The 24,231-nt window shown below is 45.5% G+C and overlaps 1 protein-coding gene and 1 long non-coding RNA gene across 2 annotated transcripts in view; one reads left to right on the forward strand and one right to left on the reverse strand.

The window, feature by feature from the left end:
- Positions 1-18,841, reverse strand: part of 1700012B07Rikl (RIKEN cDNA 1700012B07 gene like) — a 33,269-nt gene extending 14,428 nt beyond the window's left edge. The window contains 2 exon segments of the mRNA NM_001134497.1: positions 6,517-6,713; positions 18,650-18,841. Of these exon segments, the coding sequence (NP_001127969.1) occupies positions 6,517-6,713; positions 18,650-18,717 (265 nt within the window). The 5' untranslated portion in view covers positions 18,718-18,841.
- Positions 18,842-21,691: 2,850 nt separating this feature from the next.
- Positions 21,692-23,017, forward strand: LOC148003155 (uncharacterized). The gene is made up of 2 exons (XR_015632221.1): positions 21,692-21,840; positions 22,758-23,017. It is a non-coding gene; the product is annotated as an uncharacterized LOC148003155 (long non-coding RNA).
- The last annotated feature ends 1,214 nt before the right edge of the window (positions 23,018-24,231 follow it).

Raw genomic sequence — 24,231 nt, forward strand, 5'->3', positions numbered from 1 at the left:
CTGGGATGTGTATGCATTATACCTTGGAGGTGAATAGCCATCTTGTGGATGTGAGACTAAGGAGGGTTAGAAAGCTGTGGAAAGCTTGAGTCTCTGATGGCAACATTGGTGACCTAGTATCCTTGTATACATTGTTCTGGATATCTTGTTAAATGTGTTTCCTTAGTAGGATATGACAGGTGGAATTCTAAAATGCCTAAGATTCTAATGCCATGTGGCACATGCCCTAGATGATCCAATGTTCCAATGACTATGGCACCACAGGGCAAAGATGAGGGTATTTTGTAGTTAAAAACCCTTATAAAGTTGACTCTAAAAGTGGTCAGTGGGGAGCTTAATCACTTTGTTTCCTCTTTCTGTTTATGGTATGTTATTTTAAAAGAATTTTTAAAATGATAAAGAACAAATAAGTCATACACTATGATAGTTGAATGATCTCTCTCTAGAGGTGTTAATGGATGTAGACAAGAGGTGTAGAGGTAAAAAGAGACAAACACCTCTCTTTCTCGATACAGATGCTTGGGAAGTATCAATCCAATGTGGCATAAGTGTGGCCCAAATGGACTTTAACAGAGTAACAAGTCACTAAGCAGCCTAACAAATATGGTCTTGTCAGAGGCACAGCACACCGAAGACTGTGCTGCCTTCTGTCTTTGAACACTGATAAATCTAAAAATTATAAAGACTTTGGGAAGTACCAAGCCTATCTATGCAAAACTATGTCCTAAGTCAACAGAGAAGGGGGTTGGAACCAGGAGATGGGCCGTTCTCTCCCATTCTAGTCATAGCAGAGTCTCTCAATCTAACACCAGGGCTGGCTGTAGGAGGAAACAGAGCAAATGTGGTTCATGAGTGGAAGATGGTGAAGGGGTTGACGAAAGCAAAACTTCCCTGTCCTTTAGGGCCATGGTTATGAGAGGAGGAAACAACCATCTATACAAAGGGTAGATTCAATTGGGGATGGACATACGGTTGTTCTAGAATCTCATGTATCGTGGGACACACTCGTTGGTTCCAAAAGGCAGGTGGAACTAACGATGGTGACTTCTGAGAGGTGCGCTTGGATGTGGATTTAAGGGAAAACCTTCTATCAATATCTTCCACGAAACAATATAGTGGCGGTGCTCCTTGTCCCTGTGAAAGACCCGACAGAACTGGAGGGAGGAAGGACTTATTTTGTCTCACAGTTCCAAGTGTACGGTCCACCACAGCAGGGAAGGGATGGCAGAGTTCTGAGTTTCAGGAATGTGTAGCTGGCACTCCTCCAAACTCAGGGGACTGGGAGGCAGAGGGAAATTGGCGCATGACAAATTTCATTTTGTATCACCGAAGACCAGGTTCCTGAGATCAGAGGCAAACTACCCATCAGCACACAAGCAGGCTTGTGCAGGAGCATTCACTCCCCCTGAGTCTCGGGTCTATGAAGTGGAAACTTAAGGGTTCTTTGCAAAGTCATTTGGAGGGCGTTTTGCTGGGGCAAACAGGTGAATTTGAACAATTAGTTGAAGTGGACACAGGTGGGAAAGTCTAAGGCCAACTTGCGAAGGGACGTTTCACTGAAGCAGACACAGGGGAGAGGGTGTTCCGCTAAAGCAAGCACGTGAAGGGACACGTGAGGAAAGATTCTTCACTGACAACATGAATGCATTGACCTGCCTTATACTGTGTACTTGAGCTGCATTTGTTGGGACTCCCTTGAGAGAAACTCTCACCCAAAAACTTCTGGTGGTGTGCTGCAGTTCTTTACTGCTTCCTCTGACTTGGGATGATTGGATGCACATGCTAAGGTAAGACGCGTGCTGAGGCAAGACCCGTGAAGGACACACAATGTTTGGAGGGTATAAATAGGACTCCACGGAGTGACAGAGACAGAGCTCGGCTTGTTGGTACAGCCAGCTGTGCAATGCTTTTGGGTCTCGCCTTTTCACTGATCTTTGCGTCCCTGAGAGAGGCACAGCCGAGAACTTCTCCTGGTGCTCCTGGTGGTCCCTTCTACTGACTTAAGCCAAGGCTGAGGCCTGGTTGCCTCTGCTAGGTTGTGTCACGACTGCTGCTAACCTGACTCTACCAAACTGAACTGCGGGTGTATCTGTGAAGTGTTCGCAAATGGATCGAGCTGCTGCTGCCTGCTAACCTGTGAACTGAACTGCTGGTTTCCAGACCACACAGATGGGAGTTGCTCCAAAGAGCTTTCCTAAACAGGTCCACTACCCCAATATCCTTTCTCCCCTACTACCTGTAGCAGCTGGTAGTCGACAAGGGAGTTTAAGAACCATCACTAAAGATAAGGTTTGAATTAAAGTCATGGGCCTATCCACCGTCCTTTTTTCAGAGATCAGCTCCTTCCCAGAAAAACAGTCATGCTCTGCTAAACAACCCAGCCTCAGTGGGCATGTCCCACCAGGATGTGCGGTTATGGAATATTGGCCTGAAAGATGTGCTTTCTGGTTAAATTGGAGCAGGCCCTTTTGATCTGCAGTCTCCAAAGTTTTCCTTGATATCCACAAGCAGAAACAGATCCTAAGCAAGGTTTGTGGTTTCAGTTGCATCCGATAAACAGCTTGAGGATGAGGGAGGACTGGGAACGAACTCTTCAGTCTCTCATCTCTGCCATTTGTCTGCACATAGATTCCAAAACTTACTGTGGAGACCACACATTTCCAAGCAAACCCATTTCTTTTTCAAACATGCCTGACTCTGACTCTGACTCTGACTCTGACTCTGACTCTGACTCTGACTCTGACTCTGACTCTGTCTCTGTCTCTGTCTCTGTCTGTCTGTCTCACACACCCATACACACACGTGGACACACTGCTCATGCACACACTAAGACTCCGTGTGAAATGCTAACATTTCTGTAGGTTCCCTTATCAGTCAGTGGAAGCCAATCTTGTTTCTGCAGCTCATTAGCTGTAAAACCAGCAAGGCCGCCCAGCTCCCGCTTCTCTTTCTCCACAGTAGGTCAGGCTTGGAAGATGAAGGGAAAGTAAGTTGACAGACATGGAAACCTGCCTGGCTCTGGCAAAAGCATCTGTTGGAAACTTGCTTTGTAGTTTCCTGAACGTTTAGGGTCAGAAGTGGGAGGACACCCTGAGATAGAAGAAAATTCGAGTCACTTTGATGTGGGAGGTAAGTAAGAAACACAGAGACTTGGAAGAAGTACGGTGAGTGGGTTCTGAACTCAGGCTCAAGGATAAACGTTCCCCAAACACTCCTTGCCCAGAGCTTGAGAGCTAACTGCCTGAGAAAATTTAGTTGGCCCAGATGGGACCACCTTTGGATGAAATGCTCAACGCCCCCACCTCCCAACAGAACCGTTCTCTGCAAACATAGGATGGCTTGGAGACTGGGTCATCATTATCTCCATGCCTTTGACCACTTTTTAAAAAATCGGTTGCATCCTCGAGAATGTTTTCGGTTCTTGGAGCAGAGCCTGATGCACTGTGGGTGCTCAGCAAGTATTTGCTGAGGGAAAGACAGAATGTGGTTTCCATTTGAAGCTCTGTGTGGAGGTCTCGTCACTCAGTTGGCTGAATAAGTGATGCCTAGAGTAGAGGTAAGAAAGCTGGGGTTCCTTGGTCCTTAAACAGAACTGGAGAGAAAGATACACTGGGGAAGCTGGGAGAGAGCCAATATGGATGCATAGGGCAGTGAAAAAGCTGCAGGCTCCTGGGAGACTCTTAGAAGGTGACTGATGGGAGATGGGCACAACCTTTGATTCAAGCACCACCTTTAAAGTCCGATGCATTCTTGCTTCCTTGACTTTAAAGTCAAAGCTTTTATCCCAAGACAAAGGGTCTTTCAACTTTGCTGCAGGTCATCCCTTCTTTGCCTCCCCCACAGCTCTCCTTGAGGACTAGGAAGGCAGGCAGGCTTTGTGGGCGATCATTTGCTAAGCTCTTCCTTATCGGGGTCATGTGTTCCTCGCTCTCATGGACTGGAACGCCACTGCAACAAGGGTTTTTCTGAGGACCAAGACTGTACATTTCAATCAAGGATGTAGAGTCTGCATCAAGCGAAATCTGTTCTGGAGTCTGTGTGGCCGGGCCCCTGGAGGTCACTGGGAGAATTTGGCAAATGCATTTTGTCAATCTCCTCAGCACTAATGGCTCCGTGTTCATGACCAGGAAGCCCTTTGTCTTTCAGATTGTTAATGAGGTCACAGAAAGCTGTCTACCTCAACATCACCTCCTGGTTTGTCCCTCTGTCGTTGAAGCCCACTTAGCAGACCCATTACGCCTTAGCAAAGAGTTCAATTCCTTTAGCTAGAGAAAGACATGAAAATGTGAAGGCAGCTTGCCTCTCTTAAGCTCCCTCAGCTCAGACAGAGTGAATACCTCCAGGGTGGAAAGTCCTCCCTTGCCTTTGATGATAGAAGAATTCTGTGGGTAGATAACAGGTGAGGCTGAGAGCAAGGGGCAAAGAGGGGGAGAAAGGAGAGTCTTCCAGAAGAACTGGGGTGTAGCTCACTTGGTAGTTCAGTGGTTAGAGTGCTTGCCTAGGAAAGACTCAGGTTTGTTCTTCAACATCACCTTGATCTGGCGGTACACAGCTGTCACACCGCAAGTGGAAGCAGGAGGCTCTAGAGTTTGAGGACATCTGCTCTCACATAGTGAGTCAAAGGCTAGCCCATGATACATGAGACTGTGTCTACAAATATGTAAATGAATGAATAAACACATATAAACCACTATCTCACAAATAAATACATGTAGGAAATAAAACACTCCTCTATTTGAAAAAAAGAAAAGAATTGTCAAGAGTACGTGGAAGGAGGGGCTGTGATAGGACTCCGTTTCAACTCTATCGGTCACAGCATCGTTACCCTGGCTCTGAAGGCACCTGGCTGGCATAGGCAAGGTGTGTTGGCTGGCACTGGCACTGGGCAAGGTCTCTTGTTCACACTTGAAGAGGACTCTCATTGGCTGGTAGCTATTGTCTGTATGGGGATGTTTCCGAGACTCAGGGGTGAACCTTACTGGATTTGGAGGCTCCGCTCAGTCGGAGGAACCCAACTTTGTGTAAAAAACAAAGGGACAAAGAGTTGTGGGTCCCTTACCAAAGCCAAGTGTCCCCAAAGCTCGAGCTCTGCACACTTCAGTCAGATCCTCTTTCTGAGGGTTTAAGTAAGTAAAATCTTGACCAGCTGTGAACTCTGGGAACTATGTTAACAACCAGCCTGTCAAGACGTGCTCGTGGATAGAATGCTGGTTTAACATGAAAGTGAAGGCCCTCCCCATAAAAGCCTGGCATTGTTATTAGTATAGTCAAGAGATAAGGAAGTGGCATCCCTATCGGCTGGCTTTTATAGTACTGAGAGGTGCTGTACACTCTACTGAGGAGACACGTAACCAGCAGTCTTACCAAACTATGCTCTCTGGCAGCTATAGTAATGGCCTGACAAGACATGCCCGTTGGTGCAATAATGGTGTGAACATGGGAAGAACCAGCCACTTTCTGAGTGGATTTAAGTCCCATTCTATAAGATGAAACTCCTACCTGGGCACCATGATCAAGCCAAGAACCTGTGTGGTTGTGTAGGCCCTGATAGAGAACATACTACTATCGTTCTACTAAATGAACATAATATCAAACCAATTCCTAATGACATCTATAAAACACCCTCATTAAGTAAGTTTCCTTTTTGTCACCACAGAGACTCATAGCTGGTCACAGTTCACAGGATAAGAGCAATTGGGTTGCTCATCCCTAAATTGGACATCCGTATCACATCCCTCCACCCAAGGCTCAAGGATCGCCATGGAAGGGAGAACAGGAACGTTATAAGAGTGGTACAGGCTTGGGATGAATAGGTTGAAATAGTGTTTTCCAGACACAACAAGACAGTTTCACATCTGAACTCGCAGTGGTTGGGACAGCATGCACAAGATCTGTGCACACCCCAAACAGCCAAAAAAAAAAAATCTGTGTGGAATGGGGGTGGGATGGGTCTACAATCCCATCTCTAGCTATTGGAAATCCATGGCTGCTTGAGAAAGAGTTAGTTGCCTTTAAGGGTGTGGCCTCTGGTAGGTGGAGCATGCTTCAGTGGGTGACCACGCAGAACAGAGTATGTAACATTGAACAAACTGGACTCGATGTGTTAATTTTTAAAAAGAGGACTAAAGTCTGGGGTAGGTAGATCTGGGAAGAGTTATGGAGTCAGGATGAATATGGTGGAAACATATGAAATTCACAAAGAATTAATAATATTTTAAATAAAATATATTTAAACAAATACCACCCTTTCCTATGTTGTTCTCGTCAGGTATTTTGTGATAACGATGGGATAAATATGTAACGTGGAATGTAGAATTTTTGAGCCAAAATCATACATGGAAGTTGCTCTCCAGACTTGTTATTGCAACATCGAAACATTTAATATACCACATATTAGATATGATTAGTCTTATGACACTGTCTTTGCTCTTGTCCTTGGGCATGGCACCTAGTTCCAGAGTCCTGTTTTGTAAACCCCTTTATGCCCACAAGTACACCAGGGCTGGGCTCTCCTACCTTGCATATCTTTTTGTAGTTCTTCTTTGCTGGGGAAAGGTCCTTCCTCTTCAGCTCCATCTTCTCCTGCCTCTTTAGTTTTGCTCCCAGGACTCCAGACACCCTCTTTGTCCTGCGGTGTCTGACCATGGGCTGAGTGGTGGCCTTCTGGAAGCTCTTCATGCTTTTTGTTCTCCTTCTTCCTCTCATGAGAAACCCTAAACGCGGAGAGGGACACAAGTCCGCCATGAGGTATGTTCAAAATGACCCAGTGACCTATAAACGACTCAGCTGGTGTGTGGCCAAGCGAGGAAGAGATTGAACCTCCAACTTCACGAAAAGTTGTTTAATGAATGGTGTCAGCTGATTCTTGAAGAAGGCATGGCTGGGAGAGGGTTAGCAATCCTGAGGTGATGCTGGCCATGGTAGCCCTTTAGTTGTTTCTTATGGCTATGACCAAATCCCTGACCAGAAGCAATCTTAGGAAGGAAGGGTTTATTCTGGCTTGCAGTTCGAAAGGAGACAGTCCCTGACAGTGGGGAAGCCATGATAGTGGGAATGGGAGGCTGGCAGGACACACTGTACCAGTCCTCAGGAAGCAAAAAGGGAACAGGAAGCTGGGCAGGGCTAGGTAACCTCCAGGCCTACCCCCGCCAATGACCTACTTCCTCCCATGAGGTTCCATCGAAAGGTTCTACAACCTTCGCAAACACCCACCAGCCTGTGAACAAGCATTTAAATTCATGAGTTCTACATGGGGTGGGCATTTCATATTTAAATCAGGGCACTTTTGTGATATGGGATGCTGCCCCAGACCCCATGTGTTGAAGATACCTAACTCATGGTACTGCAGAGAAGTTGTAGAAATGCAAGTGTGGTGTAGTGGGAGAAAGTGGGTGCTTGGGGCCTGTGTGCCTTTGAAGGGTGTAGCCTGCCCCTGACCTTTCTGTTCCTTCTCTTTCTGGCCCTTCTCTTTCTGCCCCTTCTCTTTCTGCCCCTAACCTTTCTGCCCCTGACCTTTCTGCCCCGCCTTCTGATGAAGAAACGAGCAGCTTTGCACTTCTTCCCGCTCCTCACCATGACGACCTCATGGAGATGGGTGATGCTTCTGCTTCATCGCAGGCTCCCATGGAGCCGGCTGACTCAACACTGAAACTGTGAGCAGAACTAAACCTTCATCTCCTTAAAGTTGACTTCTTCCAGTATTGTGTCTGGAACCCTAACATATCACGTTGTTTCATTTTTCCGGTCTGAAGATATTAGCTGCGGACATTTTCCTCCACGTTCAATTACTCGTGCATCTTCCAACACGGGTCTTCAGTGACTCCCAAGCTCTGGACACCTCACTCAGCAAGACTCCTCCTGTTCTTCCTACACCTCCACCTGCTCCCTCCTCAGTGATGTTTCAGGCTTCAGAGCCTTGGTGCCTAGGGCCCCTTCCTGTGAATCCTGTCTGTGACACCTCCGATTCCCACCTTTCTCCTGGTCCTCACTTGTGAGTAAATTCTCACGACAACCAGCCACACTTTAATGTTCAGGCAGGGCCTATGTCTACTCGTTTATGAGATTATAGGTTCCTGGAGGTCCCGGATTCTGCCTTCTGTGAGCAAGGGTATTTCTCTGTCATGTAGTGCTGTGTCTGCCATGAGGCGGGCAATCTGTGTTTCATGGGCAGACGAAGCACATTGGGTGAGGGTAGAGAAACCCAGAAATAAGTGATTCAAAATTTTAACTACCGGGAGGAAGAGTTGAGGCAAGCCTATTGGAGAGAGGAGGGGGAGAGGAGAGAGAGAGAGAGAGAGAGAGAGAGAGAGAGAGAGAGAGAGAGAGAGAGAGAGAGAGAGAGAGAGAGCAGTACATGACTCCATTTAGGATTTGGAGTATACTAGCAAGTTCGCCACTGAGCTATACCCATCTTCCAGCCTCCTTGCTCCTCCATTTCGGCATAGGGTCTCATGCAGCCTCAGCTGACCTCATCTTCACTATGAGGACAGCCTTGAACTTCCAATATTCCTGACCTTGCCTCCTGAATGCTAGGATTACATATATGTGCCATCACATCCATGTATGTGGTGCTAGGAACTGAACCCAGGGTTTTATGTGTGCATGTATGTACATGTGTGAGTGTGTGTGTGTGTGTATGTGAGAGTGTGCCTGTGTGTGTGTGAGAGTGTGTATGAGTGTCTGTGAGTGTGTGTGGGTGTGTTTGTGTATATATGAGTGTGTGAGTGCGGGTGGGTGTGTTTGTGTATTGTGTGAGTATGTGAGTGTATGTGTATGTGTGTGTTTGAGTGTGTGTGAATGTGTGTGATTGTGTGAGTGTGTGAGTGTGTGTGCGTGTGCATGTGCTTGTGTATGTGTGAGTGTGTGTCTGAGTGTGTATGTGTGTGTAGGTGTGTTTGTGTATGTGTGAGTGTGTGAGTATGTGTGCGTGTGTGTGTGCATGTGTATGTGTGTGTATGAGTGTGTGTGTGTGTATGCGTGTGTATTAGGCAAGCCTTCTATTAACAGAGCCTCATTCCCAACCCCAACCAGCCTTTTTAATCCTTATTTTCACTTTGATACAGGGTCTCCGTAATTTACCAAGGCAACTGAACTTGGAATCGTCTTCCTTCAGTCTCCCGAGTAGCTGAGATCACCAGGCCTGTACTACCAGACCTGGCTTGCATTGTTTTTTTTTTTTTTTTTTTTTTTTTGACCCACCCCAAATCCACAGTCATGCAATGCATTTTTTTTTTTTTTGGTTCTTTTTTTTTCGGAGCTGGGGACCGAACCCAGGGCCTTGCGCTTCCTAGGCAAGCGCTCTACCACTGAGCTAAATCCCCAACCCCAATGCATTTCTAGCTGAGAAGATTGTGTCTGGGATTGATTAAGGGTGCCTGGGGATTGAGTCAGAGTATTTTCTCACTGGCTGAAGGTGTCCTGAGATGCGATCAGACTGTCTTGGGATTGGTCAAGGGTGGGTCAGGTTGCCTAAGATTAGTAAACACATTTTTAGGATTGAGTCAGGGTGTTCCACAGTTGGACCAGGGCTCAGAACTTTTCTTTGGTATTATGAGGTTAGTCCGTCTGCAGGAGTATTAAGTGATAATGCTATCTGCTGGCTTTAATTATTTATTTTCTGCCCAAACCAAAGAAACTAAGTTTGAACACCATTGTCCTAGATGTGGGTTTAGAAATAACAAACTCCTGGATGGCCCCTCCTGTCCTCACCTGTCTCTAACCTACCTACACGGATACTGGACAGACAATGGGAAATTTTTCGCCAGCATCCAGATGTTAAGAGTTGTACCATTTTTTTTCTTTTATGGGTTTGAACCTCGTTTCTATCATTGTGGTTTCCAACGCCTACATTCCCTTCTGATGTGTCTCTTGTTTCTCTCCAAAGACCCAACTTAAGCAATTCCTGTAAACACAGTGGCGGGAAGCTAGGCATTTTTTTTTCCCAAAAGGAAAACGGAATTGTTAAGCTTAGGAAAACATCTGCTCTGTGTCCACTCGATGGATTCCTCAACCTTTCTAGCAAGCTGTAACACTGGAACTGACAACCCTGAGGCATATTTTGGCACACCAAGGGAATCTACACTCCATAAGTAAGTGATCCTGTATTTCTCCAGGGGTCTTCCCTGAAAGCGCTCCTCATACCTTGCGAGATTCTTGTTTACTAAGCTTCCCTGAGGCTTCGGTAAATATGCAAATATGTCCGCGGGACTCAATTAAGCAAGGCCTTGTCAAGAGGAAGGAGTCATTCAGGGGCTGCTGGGGAAGCTGGGATGCTCTTCCAGAGAACAACTGCGGACACCTAAAAATTATTCTCATAAGATATTGATGGAAAATAATAATATTTAAAAGGCCCCAGAATCTAGTAACTAACGGGATGTGGCCAGATTTCTTCTCTCCGAAATTAAACGTGCTTATTATCACCCCCTCGATGTAATCAGAAAGTATCTTCGGCAATCTTAATACGTTTTTTTTTTTTAAATTATCATTAATATAAGTTGACGTGGCTGCTGGCTTGTACATCGCACATACAAAGTAGTAACCCCCCTGCCCCCCAAATGTATGCTCTAATTGATGGGGGAACATGTTGTTCATTGGCTTTATGCAGCCATATTTATTTATTTTGGGGTATCTGTTCTGCCGCTCCTCCCCCCCCCCAGTCCCTGCTCCCCAGCCCCAGGACCTATGCTAGTTGTTAGAGGTACGGCAGGATCAAGTCAGTAAAGAAATCAGGAAGGTAACTGTAGTTTATGGAGGGTGCCAGAGAGGCTGAGGGAGTAGCTGAAATTAGATGGTTGTAAAAGGCCCGCTGGCAACAGAATTTAGAGCAGAATCCCTGGGGCTCATGGCAGCCACCCAGATGGAAACTGGGCTTCACAAAGTGTGTACAGGAGAAAAAAAAATCTTTGAAGCAGAGTTGAAGGGTATCCGAGGAACAGAGAGAAGCCGTCAGAGTGGCCGAGATGGGAAGCAGCACGTGATGAGGCTAAAGAGAAGCCCGAGCCGGGCACAAGGCCTCATGGGTAATAACTATGATTTCCGATCCTAGTCTGAAGGCGAAGAAAACCAAGGGAAAGCGCCAGGATGGGATTTTCATGTTATGAAAGTTAATCTGGCTGACCTTTGAGGAACAGATTGAAGAGGAAAGGGAGGAGACAGGAAGGGAGGGGGGAGGTGGTGTGTGTGTGTGTGTGTGTGTGTGTGTGTGTGTGTGTGTGTGTGTGCGCGCGCGCACGTGCACTCACGCACGGTAGAGCGCACAGGACCAGTGCCACATGAGGTAGAGAAGGGAGGATGGATGATAGTTCTGGAGCCAGGACTGATGAGACTCGCTAGTGCATTGGACTGAGGGAATTGAGAGAGGCGAGTGGATTTCTTTACATATGTATGTATATGTTCTGATGCACAAGTCTCTACGTATGCATGTACATTTAGAAGCCAGAGGACAACCTTTGTCATCCTCAGGAACTCCACCCACTTCCTTTGAGACACGGTCTCTCATTGGCTGGAAACTTGCCAGTTAAGCTAGACTGATTGACTACTGAGTTCGAGGGATCCTACTGTTTTGAATTAACCAGTGTTGGGATTGCAGGCAAATGTAGTCACTACCCCGGAAGGGGAGTGGGGGGTGGCAGCACTGTTCTGGTGACCAAACTCAGGCTTTCATGCTTCCAAGGCAAGCACTTGACCCACTGAGCCACCTCCCCAGCTTCATTGCTAGTGCTTGGAGATGAGTAGTGGAGGTTATTGGTGTTACTAGGTAACGGAGAACCCTTAAGGAGAGTTTTCGTAGGAGCTGGAGGATGAAGACACAGGAACTCGAAAGTCGGGGAAACCTGCTGCTCGTGCTATGAAGAAGTAAAACCTTTTGGCAACACATCATTCGAATGTCAAGTCTTGTCGTTTATTGGCGTAGCTCTCTCTCAAAACCGTGCTAGAAATGTTTTGAAGAACAGGTCGCAGAGCTTGAGACACCTAGTCTGGGGCATCGGAGGCGATGAGAGGATCGACAATACATTTAGCAAACGATGAAACGGGTGGAAGTGTGCAGTCGTAGGTTTCTCTTTCTTGCAGCTTGCCTGGCCAGATCTTGTTACTGCTTTTGAACTAGTGGGGTTTGGGAACGTGCAGGCACAGGGAGAGCGACAGCTGTGAGAAAAGGGATGGCCAGAGCATCTAGAGAGAGCAAGGATGATTCAAAAGAGAAGAAAACGAGCCAGCAAGATGGCCCCGGGTGTAAACGAGCTTGCTGCAGAGTCTGAGGCCCTGAGCTTGATCCCTGGGAGCCATATGGTGGAAGGAGAGAACAGCCTGTCTGTCTGTCTGTCTGTCTGTCTGTCTGTCCCCACCAGATAGTAATTAGTAAAAGGTAATAAATAAAATAGATGGCACAATTTACTTATTTAGCATTGTTCTTGGGTGTTTCAGGACACGTAGCTCGGAGTTTTAAAATAACCTACCTTTTAAAGTGAAATTTTCCTTCATAAAGCAAGTATTCCACAGAAGGCGAAAAGCCCCAAAGCCCTTTGTAGCATAATTCAGCAGAGCTCTGCCTTCCTATTAAATTTCACTGGCCTGTTTGCTCTCCTGCCAGCCTGCCCACTTCCGAGGACACACTGTCCTGTGCTTGGCTCTGCTTATCTCTGCTTTGTTTGCTCTTCTGACAGGGTTCAGGGTACTTTTAGGAAGCATAATATTTGGATGGTCGGTTAGCCGTCGACAGAGCAGAATGCATAATTTTGAGGTGTACACAGGGCAAGGCACCTGACCTGGGAGAATGGTTTGCTGCAGAGGTTTCTGGTTTATGCATCTATTATCTTGGCACTGTGCAGGGCCCAGCTCTCTGTGATTGGTATAAAACACTTAAGGTTTGGAGTGAGAGAAGCTTGCGTTCAGTGCTTAGCTCTGCTGTTCTCTGCTTTGTAGCTCTAGGCTTGTGACTGCACGTCTTTGAATTCTGTGTTGTCATCAGCAAAATGTAGATAATTATAGATATGCAAATTGCAGGGACATTCGGCAGGGTAATTGCTATAACTCATGGAAAGCGCTTAGCACACTATTTAATCCCTGCTGGGGAGCACCAAGCCTATTCCGTCCATCATAATATTATAACCATTGAGTTTGCAGACATGGCTGCCAGCTTGCTGGCAAGTACGTTCTGAGTTTGGAACCCTGGAAGGGCTATTGGTAGCCCTGATGCCACGAGTGGAGGGTGTTGAAGTGATGGGGGAGTCTCTCTACTATAGTCAGCAATGGCTGTAAACTGGAAACTCCTGGCAGGTTGCACTCATCAAGCTTTCAAATTCAATTAAAAATTGAAAATTAAACAATTAAGGGTAGACGGGCATGGATAGGTGGGTAGATTACAGGCATGGATGAAGCATGTTTGCAATACCAGCACCCAGGAGAGAGTCAGGAGGGTGAGGCAGGAGTAGCCTCAGTTTGAAGCTTATCATGGGCTCCTTGGAGAGCCACTATCATGGGGACGGGAGAGGGAGATAACTTTAGTTGGTAAAGTGCTTGCCTTGCAAGCCTGAGAGAATCTGGGTTTTATCCCTGAAGTTCACTGGTCAGCCACCCTGCCCTAATCTTCTTGGCAAGTTCCAGGCTGTGCTCAGCCATGACTTTGAAGGCCATCTTTCCTCAGGTTTCTCTTCCATCCCCAGCTCCATACCTGACTCAGATAATTTGGTTTCAGTCTTAGACCTTTCACTAATTCATAGACATATTCCTTTGTCATCTCTCCTTGGCTCCTGAGGGTTTTGGTTTTTTTTTTTTTTTTTTTTTGCCTTAGATGGCCTATCTGTCACCTGGGGATGGTAATATTGTTTGCCACCAGAAGGGTCTTATGAAGATAAAGTAACCAACTTGAACAGGTTTGCCAGGAGGGACAGAGACTAGCCACTCGTACCACCAGAAAGTCTTCCTAAGTGATGGGCATCAAGGTGACCTTCCTAGAAACAGATCTATCATGAGTTCTTGGAGAAGTAGGAGAAGGACATATATTCTCTTGGAGGAGGTGGATCGCTGTTTGTAAATTCTCCAACCCAGAAAACCCGTGCAATGAAAACACAGTTCAAATAATATGAATACAAGCTGGGTGCCTACATTGGGCAGATCCACCATTACACTACTCTATTCCCCAGCTATGAGATCTCTTATAACTTGCGGTTTTCCCAGGCCATGTGCTTCATCTCCATCTTCCTTCCGCCTCCATTCCTCCGTCCTTCCCCTCTCTCCTCCTCTCTTTTCCCCCAACTCTTCAGCTTCACCTTCCCTCCCCCTACCCAGTCATTGGCTCTAGCCTTTATTTTACAAGTTAAAATGGGGAGAAGGTCCCAATGAAGTCACCTGAGTGTGTGATTCACTCCTCCCCCGAGGCAGCCCCTCTTGAGGAAGTGGAATTAGCATCAAAACACAAACATCACCAGGGCAACCCACAGTGGCCCACTGTGCTGGGCTGCACAGTTTAGGCAACACAGAGGTAGTTTCTGAAAGATTTACCAATGGTTCAGTGGGGTAAGACAGTGAGGAATTAATGTTTCCTGGGGCTTTGGACATGGTGCAGTTGCCATGAGGCACGAGGGTCTGAATTTTGATCCCCCCTGTAATCCTATAGATGGAGAGGAGTGTATACCCAAAGCTCAATGGCCAACCCAACTTTCAGTGGATTTGATACAGGGTTCAATGAGAAGCTCTGTCTTATAAAATAAGGTAGAGAATTAAGATACATGAGGAGACATCTGACACTGACTTCTGTAATGACCATTCCTGGTTGTCAACTTGACAATATCTGGAATGACTATATCTGGAAGGCACACCTGTGATCCAGATCTCAAGGCCGGAAGATGAAAGTTTCTGATCTGGATCTTGGCATAAAGATTTTGAGGCATAGTGGTCATGAAAAGCTTAGGCCCAGACAAGGGAGTACACACCTTTAATTCCAAGGGGACTAAGGCAAGAGATCTCTGAGTTCAAGATCAGCCTGGGACAAAGCAAGTCCTATATCCAGGCATGATGTAACATACCTTTAATCTGGGCCACATCTTCTGCTGGAGACCTACATAAGGACATTGGAAGAAGAAAGGTTTTCTCTTCTGCTTGTGTTTTCTTGCCAGCTCATCTGTTGGAACCTACTTCTACAGCAGTCCATCTGAAACAACCAGCCTTGTGGGACTGAGGAACTACTAGACTCTTGGACTTGCTATCCACAGCTGCCCATTGTTGGGTGGGTTGGACAACAGACTGTAAGTCATCACAACACATTCCCTTAATATGCAGACATTTCATAAGTTCTGTGACTCTAGAGAACCCTGACTAATACAGCTTCTGACCTCCACATGCACATATGTGTGCATGCATCTTTATGCATGTGGACACAGAATATACACACGAATATACCACAGCACACATATATGCAATGCACTCACCAAATACACAGCTTCTCTTAAGTTTCACAACAGTGGCTAAGTACACAGAGCTGCTATTTGCTGAGACCTGTTGGGTCATTCTAACTTATGGTCTAAACCCCGGATATTTCTCTCCACACTCAAGAATTCTGTAAGCGTAGGTTCAAATGGCTGTGGATTGAAAGGCTTCAGAGGGAAGAAGGCATGGGTCCTGCACATGGGTGGACTTACTTTCTGTGCCGTCCTCACCTAAATGCAGCCATAACAACAATTTCTGTTGTGTCAGGATGACTGAATGGGCAGAGGTGGCATGCAAATGCTACACCAGGTGTTTCCCCCTGTTTTTAAGTCTATTCTTTGTCAATTTCATGAGTTTACAATATGTTTTGTTCATATCAATTCCCCCTCCAGCTCAACACAGATGTCTTACCTCACTCATTTCCCAACTTCATGACTGTTCTTCACAGTCCTCTGAGTTCAATCCCTACTGTCCTTGTGAGCATGGGTGCTGGTCCACCCACTGGAGCATGACCAACCCAACGAAGACCAGTTCCCTGAAGAAAACTGACTCTCCCTCTCTTAGCAGTCTTCAACTGCCAAAGCTTCTCAGCTAAGGGTGGGACTTCACAAGTCTCCTCCCCATCTATGTTAGAATTGGTAGGTTTGATCTTATACAGATCTTATGCCAGTAGGCATGGCTGCTGCGGGCCAGTGATTACAATGGCTTTGGTGTGTCCAGAAGACATGGGTTTCCAGAAGTCTCCCTAATCTCTGGCTCTTATCACCTTTCTGTGGACTCCTATGCAATATTCCTTGAGCTACATGTGGAGTGGGCCCACTATAGATAACTTATTTGTGCAGACTGACTGTTTTATAATTACTCATCCTTTGCCCTCTGACCAGTTGCTTGGCTTCTGTATTGATTGCCATACTCTGTGAAAATGAAATGCTTATATCATATATATGGGCCTTGAGCATCTATGCATGAACCAGGCTCCCAGGCACAACTGTATATAGATAAACACTGACTTGTCTCTAACATCCAGCTAAGTTGGGTCAATGGGCTGCTCTAGTGGGCTCTCAAAAGATGCTTTAAAAAAGGCAATGATGCTGGTGTTTATATTCTAATCTGAGAAGAGGGCTTGGGATCCTTAGGACCTTAACTGAAGGTTATCCTTCCTCTCTGCATACTCCTGAGTTCGATGCCCATTCCCTGAGTTCAGCAGGCCTTGGGCCTTGGGTTTCTAACAACAATGACTTAGTCAATCAGTTTCTTGCAGTCTTCCTACATTTCTATGGTATCGTGTTTTGATTTATCTTAGCTTGATTTATCTGCCGCATTTCCCTTTCCTTCTCTTTTCCTTTCCATATTCTTTCTCCCTTCCTTCCCCATTCCCCTCTTTTTTCACATCCCTGCCTATCTTTGAACCCATGATCTCATCTACCCCAGCTTCCCAAGTACTGGGATTAGAAGTGGACTGTGTTCCATTACACCTGGCACGAAATATCCTATTCTGAGTAAATGAAAAGGGATGAAGTGTTCAAAGACATTGAAAAAATTAGGATGGCTAAAGTAGGAAGTGAAAAAAAAGAAGTCAGGTTTAAAGTTGTAAATCTCAAGATGGTATTTTGAATCCACAAGGTATTCCAGAAGTAAGCCGCGATGGAGAAAGGAAATGATTTTCCAAAAATCTAGAGTCTTTAAAAAATATGTGAGGAGTCCAGCTAGATCCTGTAGGATCAATGTTACTGTATAAAGCAAGCAGAGAAAATGACCGATGGGAATTTCTGGTAGAGAGGAAGAAGTAGAAAATATTACCAAGGGAGGAGGGAGGAGAGAGGAGGGAAGAGGGAAGAAGCAGAGAGATTCTGAGAGGGTACAACTGGTCATTGAAGAATGACTATGAACTTCTTCCCTCTATTGCCCTTAAGCAAACTTGGGACAGAGATTGATGATACATTAAAAACTCAAGAATCCCCAAGAAGAGTCAGTCTTTCTGAGCATCCCCACTATGTCCATCATGGCTAAGAAGGGTTCCTCATGGTCTGGATCTCCTTCTGTCTTCATTAGAGGTCATTAGAGAACAACGGTCCTGGCACAGGCTTAGGACCAGGGCAAGGAAGCAAGAGGGCACAAAGAGCAAGGGTCTGAGTGATGGGAAGACCACAGGGGTCTTGGACTTCAGCAGCAGATGACGCAGATGACAGATGACTCAAAGAACAGCAGGGACAGCTAAACTCCAACAAACACTAGTCAGGTGTTTAGGGACAAGGGCAAGCTTTAGCCAGGGACACAAAAGGCTCCAAGGACCATTGTGACAGTGCATTTCTACTTTCCTTTTCACCTGGTAGACTGGGGGCTTACAGTGTTTTATAAGTGACTGGTTGTACCTACCCAGAATTTCTTTTCCTCCTTCCCTGCTAAGCAATGTTTTCTAGTCCCTTTCCCTATTCTATGGAGGGTCCCCTTAGTTGTTTTTTTCTCTGCCTGTGTTTAGAAAAGAGGAATGGGCAAAGTGACTTCTGAGAGGGAAAGTTTCACTCTTTGAATTTAGTATCTATTTTCTCGGTGAACTTTGAGTTTAAGTATGAGTGACCTGTTTGTAACAGGGGCATCATAATTAAGCCTCCATTGACAATTAGATCATCTCCACTATTAGAATCGGTAGAGGCTCCAGGGGAAGAGAGTAGTGACGTTATAAAGGAACAATGAGCCAGGTGTTCTGGAATCTGCCTTTAATCCCAGTGTTCATGAGGCAGAGGCAAGAGAATCTCTGTCAGTTCTAGGCCTGTCTGTTCAGCATCGTGAGTTCTAGGCCAGATGGAACTACTTAAAGAATCCTTGTCTGAAACACAATTCTAATGAATTTCATTTTCTGGGGGAAATGTGTGAGTGTTTTGTGTAAATTTTGACTCTGTTTTTGGATTCTCTCACAAGGTCGATTCTTTCTTGGACCTTCATTTTGAGCCTCGGAATCAATGTAACAGGTTGGGGCAGGTAGGTTCTGTTGACCATAATCACTACTGCTTCTGCTCACCAAGTAATTTTTCCAATACAATGGCACGAAAGGAAATTAATACAAAGAGACAAATTTCTATCTATGAAACAAATGCATCCTTTTAGTGATGTGTCCTCTTTGGGTTAAAAACACTGGTTGGCTGACTGACCGAACCTTCCGCCTCAGGGAGTCTGTGGTACCCATGCTTTGCTCAACACAAAGCAAAAGAGAGAGATGTGCAATTACCTGATGCTGTCATGGGGCGTCACACTCTGGCTCATTTGGTTGTTCTTCCAATTACTGAAATGGGACATTCCCAGGATGGTTTCCAGACTCGACAGTGTTGGCAGGGGCTTTGCTATTTCCTTCCTTCCTTAGCCGTTGCCTTTATACAAAACCCCAGGATTTGTGGAGATCGCTCTCCATTCTTTCTCTGGCATCCTAGATCCTGACTCCGAGGCTCTAGACTCCTTTGGAATGTTAACATTGTGATGCTGTGGGAAGGGCATTGGCAATGTCATCCCCAGGGTTCCACAGAACGGGGCGCCAGAGGACAGATGCCAGCTCTGTGCAACCTTTCTGCACACTTCCCTTGCCGAGTTCTATAGCACGACCTCTGAGGGAAGTGTTTCCCTTGGTCGACTGAAGAATGGGTGTGCCACAAACGCACAGCCCTGCTTTTGCTTTCGTTCTTCGGATTCGAAGGCGTCTGAAGTTCTGAAGACTGCCTTCTTTAGCTTAGAACTCTGTCCACATCTGAGAGCAGGGGAGAGCCCTGTGCCAGCAGAGTTAACTATCAGAGTTAACGGGGAGCTTTGGTTGGGGAAACCACTGCCTAGCTTTTCGTGTGCTACCAGAGATGACCGCACGAATCGAATCAAATGTGCGTTGTTCATAATTTCCACCGTGGTTTCCTTTCTTACCCATAAAGAGTCCCCCCCCGCCCCCGTTCTCTCAACATTTTCTCTTTCATCATCTTCATCCTCTTTCTTCTGTCTCTTCTCTCTCTCTGGAATTAGGTTCCTGTATTGGTACATATTATTATCAGAGATTATCATCTATGTGGCTTTGAAAATATTCATTGAAACATCCTTTATAGCCTGGAATGTACTCAGTCTTTGAAAATATTTCCTGGGCAATTGGAAAGAATGTAGATTACCGTAAGAGTGGGCAGAAGGTTCTACAGAGGTGAACACCATCAACTGTCTCACGTTTAACGTCTGTTGCCATTGAGTTTTTGATGACTTAATCAATTTGTAATAGTTTGATATTAACGTCAACTTTGAAAACACTCACGGTTTTATACTTCTGCTGGCTTTTGATTTCAACACACTGCTGTTTAGTACACAAAAAAAATCCCAAACACACAGACACCACGTCAAACGCTGGTCTGGCTATGTTTCGAGCCAACGTTCTAAGCCTGGGCTACTGATGTTTCTTGGCTCAAATTAGTTAGTTTTTCTGATATACTAGGCCATAGCGTTCCATCTCACTAAATGATGTTATAGTCTGAACTTTATTTAACCTCAACTTCCATGACTAAACAGTTAATCATAGTCATAGTTAAAAATATAACTTATGTTTCTTCGTTCTGATTTCCTTCTTTGGATTGATGTTTTGTTTTTCTGGCGTTTTGTTGTTCTTTGCTTCAATTCTTTGCTCCCATCTACCTTCCTTCGGTGTGTTTCCTCTTTCGCACTATTCTTTTAGCCATAATTTATTTTATTTAAGAAGCTCTTCAGTGGGTAACTTATTTAACATGCTAAGCAAAATCCATCTAGACTCCATCTAGACTCTTTCCTCAGGTTTATTAGGAGCCTACATTTTGAGCATTTTAATGTAAAGGAAGTGCTTTGGTTAAATCAGTGTCTACTTAGTTTAACTTTCTTCCCTCGAGCCATTACCAGTGCGTGTTATAACAATGGTCGTAGTCCGTTTTTATCAATCTGACACAAACCTAGACACCCCTGGGAGAAAGGAATTTTAGTTGGAGAGTTGCCTCCACCAGATTTGACTAAGGTCATGTCTGTGGGTATCGTTTTCTTGAGTGTTGATTGATGGAGAAGGGCCCAGCCCACTGTGGGTGGTGCCATTCCTAGGCAAGTGGACCTAGGATGTGTAGGTAAGGTAGCTGAGAAAGCCAGAGGAAATAATCCTCTAGGCAGCAGTATTTCTCTGTGGTTTCTGCTTCAAGCTCCTGCCTTGAGCCCTTTGCCCTGGCTTGCCTCTTGTCTGGATGATAAACCGCAACCTGTAAGACTTAATAAACCCTTTCCTCCTCAAGTTGCTTTTGGTCATGGTGTTTATCACGGCAACAGAAAGCCAACTAGAACACTATCTGTTTAACATATTAGAAGTGCATTTCTGGACCTCATTTTTACTTTACTCTGCAACCCGCTTGGTAAACAAAACCACACAGATAGAAAAGAATGATCCAACAACCACATAAGTATCTGAGGGAAGTGATGAAGGACGTGAAATTCCTCAAGCCAATAGCACCTTCACGGAGTCAGGCCAAAAGATTAAGAAGCTCTAAAGCTTGTACCATGTTTTCTTCTACTTTATACGCTTGTTCATTGAGAAAGCCTCCGTGTAACACTAAGACACTATAACAGACATTTTATTATTTACAATTTTATATTACACTTGCATTCACACGGTTAACACTATATTCCTTCTATGTCATCTATTATGTGTCCTGTGACATATGGTTGCTTTCAGCCACTGGGTAGGTTTGTTTGTTCTTTATTTAGAGACATCGTCTTACTGAGTAGCTCAGGCTTGTCTACATCCCTACATACATGCACAGCAGCAGTTACATTCAGATACTGGGCAGAAATCGTGTTTCCTGTTTTGTCCTCCCACCTATCCTTTCCAACTAGCAGAAGGAAATCCAGTACACAGTAATCCAGACACTGGAGAAAAGGGCCAATGAGCAAAGCAAGACATTGTCATGTGTGTGTGTGTGGTGGAGTGGGGTGGTAAAACTTGTGGAAGATTAGTCATTTCTCAGAGCTCGGTTTATTAAATCCCATCACCACACACGATGCTCTTCCTTACTAGGCAAACATTGAAGAAAGCGTCTGTAAACATAATTAACCTCAGGGAGCTGGGCTTACATAGTAAGCAAACAATCAAAGTGTTGCAAGTTAAAATCTTTCTGAAGGCCATGCCCCTACCCTTACTCACATCTCGCTAGGTGGCTGAGAATGAACGCCACTTGATACAGGACGGCCCTATCCGCTTCAGGTCTTCTCCTCTCCCTAGTGCGCCTGCGCAGTTCCCAGCACCTGCCCCCTTCTCAGCCCCCAAGGCTCTGTGGTGGGAAAGAACGAATCTCAAACACAAGGTAAAGTAGGGAGGTGTAACAGTGTGTTGAAGACTTCCCCAGGTCTGCAGCTGGCAGGTGTTTGCAGCTTTTAGCTCTGTGAGTCTGGGTAAGTCACTCACCTTCGGGGTTGGGGATTTAGCTCAGTGGTAGAGCCCTTGCCTAGGAAGCGCAAGGCCCTGGGTTCGGTCCCCAGCTCCGAGAAAAAAAAAAGAAAAGAAAAAAAAAGTCACTCACCTTCCCCGTGCCCTGATCTCTTCATCTTCATAACGGCTCCTCTCCAAGAAGTGTCCATGGTGGTTAAATAAGCTAACAGCTCAGGAACACAGAAAACTACAGACCAGATGTCCGGTAAACGGTAGCTATTATTCCAGGGTCAAAATCCTTCTGCTAGTTGGGAAGGATAGGTGGGAAGACAAAACAGGAAACACGATGTAAGCTAATTAAAATATTCTCTGTATTCACATGTACATAAAAAGATGTGTGGAATTTCCTAGATTATGACATTGTATGGTTATTGCTTTGTTTCATTTTTTCTAAAATGACTATGTATTGCGTGTGTTTAAAGACGTTCTGAAGTTGATATGCTTGTGTGTTTTCTGTATGTGGATTCGAACAATCAGGCTGCAATTGAGAGTCCGCCGTTGAGGTTGGCCATGTTTCTGGCTTCACATTGTTGGCAGAAAGCCAGTTAGATAGGTAACCTTTGTTTAACAGAAAGCATTTCCCAGAATTCTAAAGCATCTTGGTTCTTAGAAAGGACTTCACAATTCCCAACAATGCCCAGGGTAGGATTTCATCAGAGAAAATCAGGTCATTTTCCCAAGGCCCTTAGGGAACAAACTATTTTGTATTCTATTTATTGGGGGAGGGAAAGAGAGTTGAATCAGAGGGTCCACAGGGAGTAGGAACCAGAAACTCTGCCTAATAGCGTAGGTTATCTAAAACGCCCTTGCTTAATCATCTACTCCTCTGATGTTTCTTGTCCTTTAAAAGCAACGAACAAAATTGTTCTTCCAATTTTAGGGGAAAGCACACATGGCAGATTTCTGGAGGAGCCGCCGTTCTATGCCATTGTTTCGGTTGTAATCATTTAACTCCGTTCTCTTCATTTCGAAAGCACTTCCGGTTGGAGAAAGCAATCTGACGGGATTGGGCCTGTTGACTTTTGTGTGACTCTTGACTCCTGGTGGGTTAGATTCTTCAGCCATGTGCTAGACTTAAGCTGTGCTGATATGGCAACTGCAAACTGAGGCATAAATACTGAAGCAAGAAATAGTATCAAACGGACTTGTCACAGTGTGTCATCATACCCCTGTGTCAGATCCACCCTCTCTCAGCTCGCCAGAGAAGCATCTGTTTGCAGTGGCTAGCCATTAACACGGAGACCCACGACTGGTCATGATGTCGAGCATAATTGTGGACTGCTCATCCTTAAAGAGCCTTCTCTACTGTGTACCCTCCTCCCAAGACTCAGGGGTCTTGGCAGGCGAGGGGACATAAAGAGGTGAAGAGCTAGAGGTGATAGATGACTATAATGAAATGATATTTTCGGGACATAAAGGGCCAGCTGTCACTATGAACTCACAGTGACCATGACAACATCTACAAGCTCTGAGCCAGCTTAAGCCAGATCAAATCCCAGCCTGAAGAGGGGAGGTGGGAATGAATTCCTACTCCTAGTACAAATTGGACACACATACACACAGGCACACACACACATGCATGCACACATGTACACACACATGGATATATATACACACACAGATGCACACTATGCACACACATGAACACACACATACATACATACACATGCATACAAATGCATGCACATGCATATACACATGCACACACACATGCACATACACACACACACGAAGACATAAAGTAGGGTGGGTAGCAAAGGTGGTTGGGGTGGGTCTTCAAGGAGCAGAGGTGGGGAGAGAATGGGATGAAAACACAATGCTGAAATTCTCAAAGAGCTAATAAGACCACACCCAGATAAAAATCCAGATGCATCAGCATGTACCTATAATCCCAGTACTGGGGAAGGAAAGGACTATTAGGTCCCCAGGGCTGACTGGTCAGCTAGTTTGGCTGGAGTGGTGAGGTCTGGGTTGAATGAAAGGTTTTTAAAGTAGAGAAACTGCAAAGGAAATGCTACTTCTTTTACACATCCAACACACAGGACCAGCAAAGGAGGGGATAGGGGATGGGGGTGGGCAGGAAACTACCAGGGAGGGACTTACAATTTCCATTCTTTCCCACACATCAGAAGCCCAAAGAACACTGAGGCTGCAGAGACCAACGGCCTCCATTCACCTTTTCTGCACATAGCACCTCACAGTGCCTGCCAGGACCAGCGAGACGGGAGACTTTCAGTTCAACGTAGCTGTGCCAGCGATTCCATCCCTAAGTGAGCATTGCCTTCAACATCGACCAGAGAAGCTTCTTTTGTACTGGGCAGTAGTGATTGCAGAGACTCATAACTGCATAGAAT

Source organism: Rattus norvegicus, chromosome 10, assembly GCF_021556685.1.
Source record: "Rattus norvegicus strain SHRSP/BbbUtx chromosome 10, alternate assembly SHRSP_T2T, whole genome shotgun sequence".
NCBI classification, from domain to species: domain Eukaryota; kingdom Metazoa; phylum Chordata; class Mammalia; order Rodentia; family Muridae; genus Rattus; species Rattus norvegicus.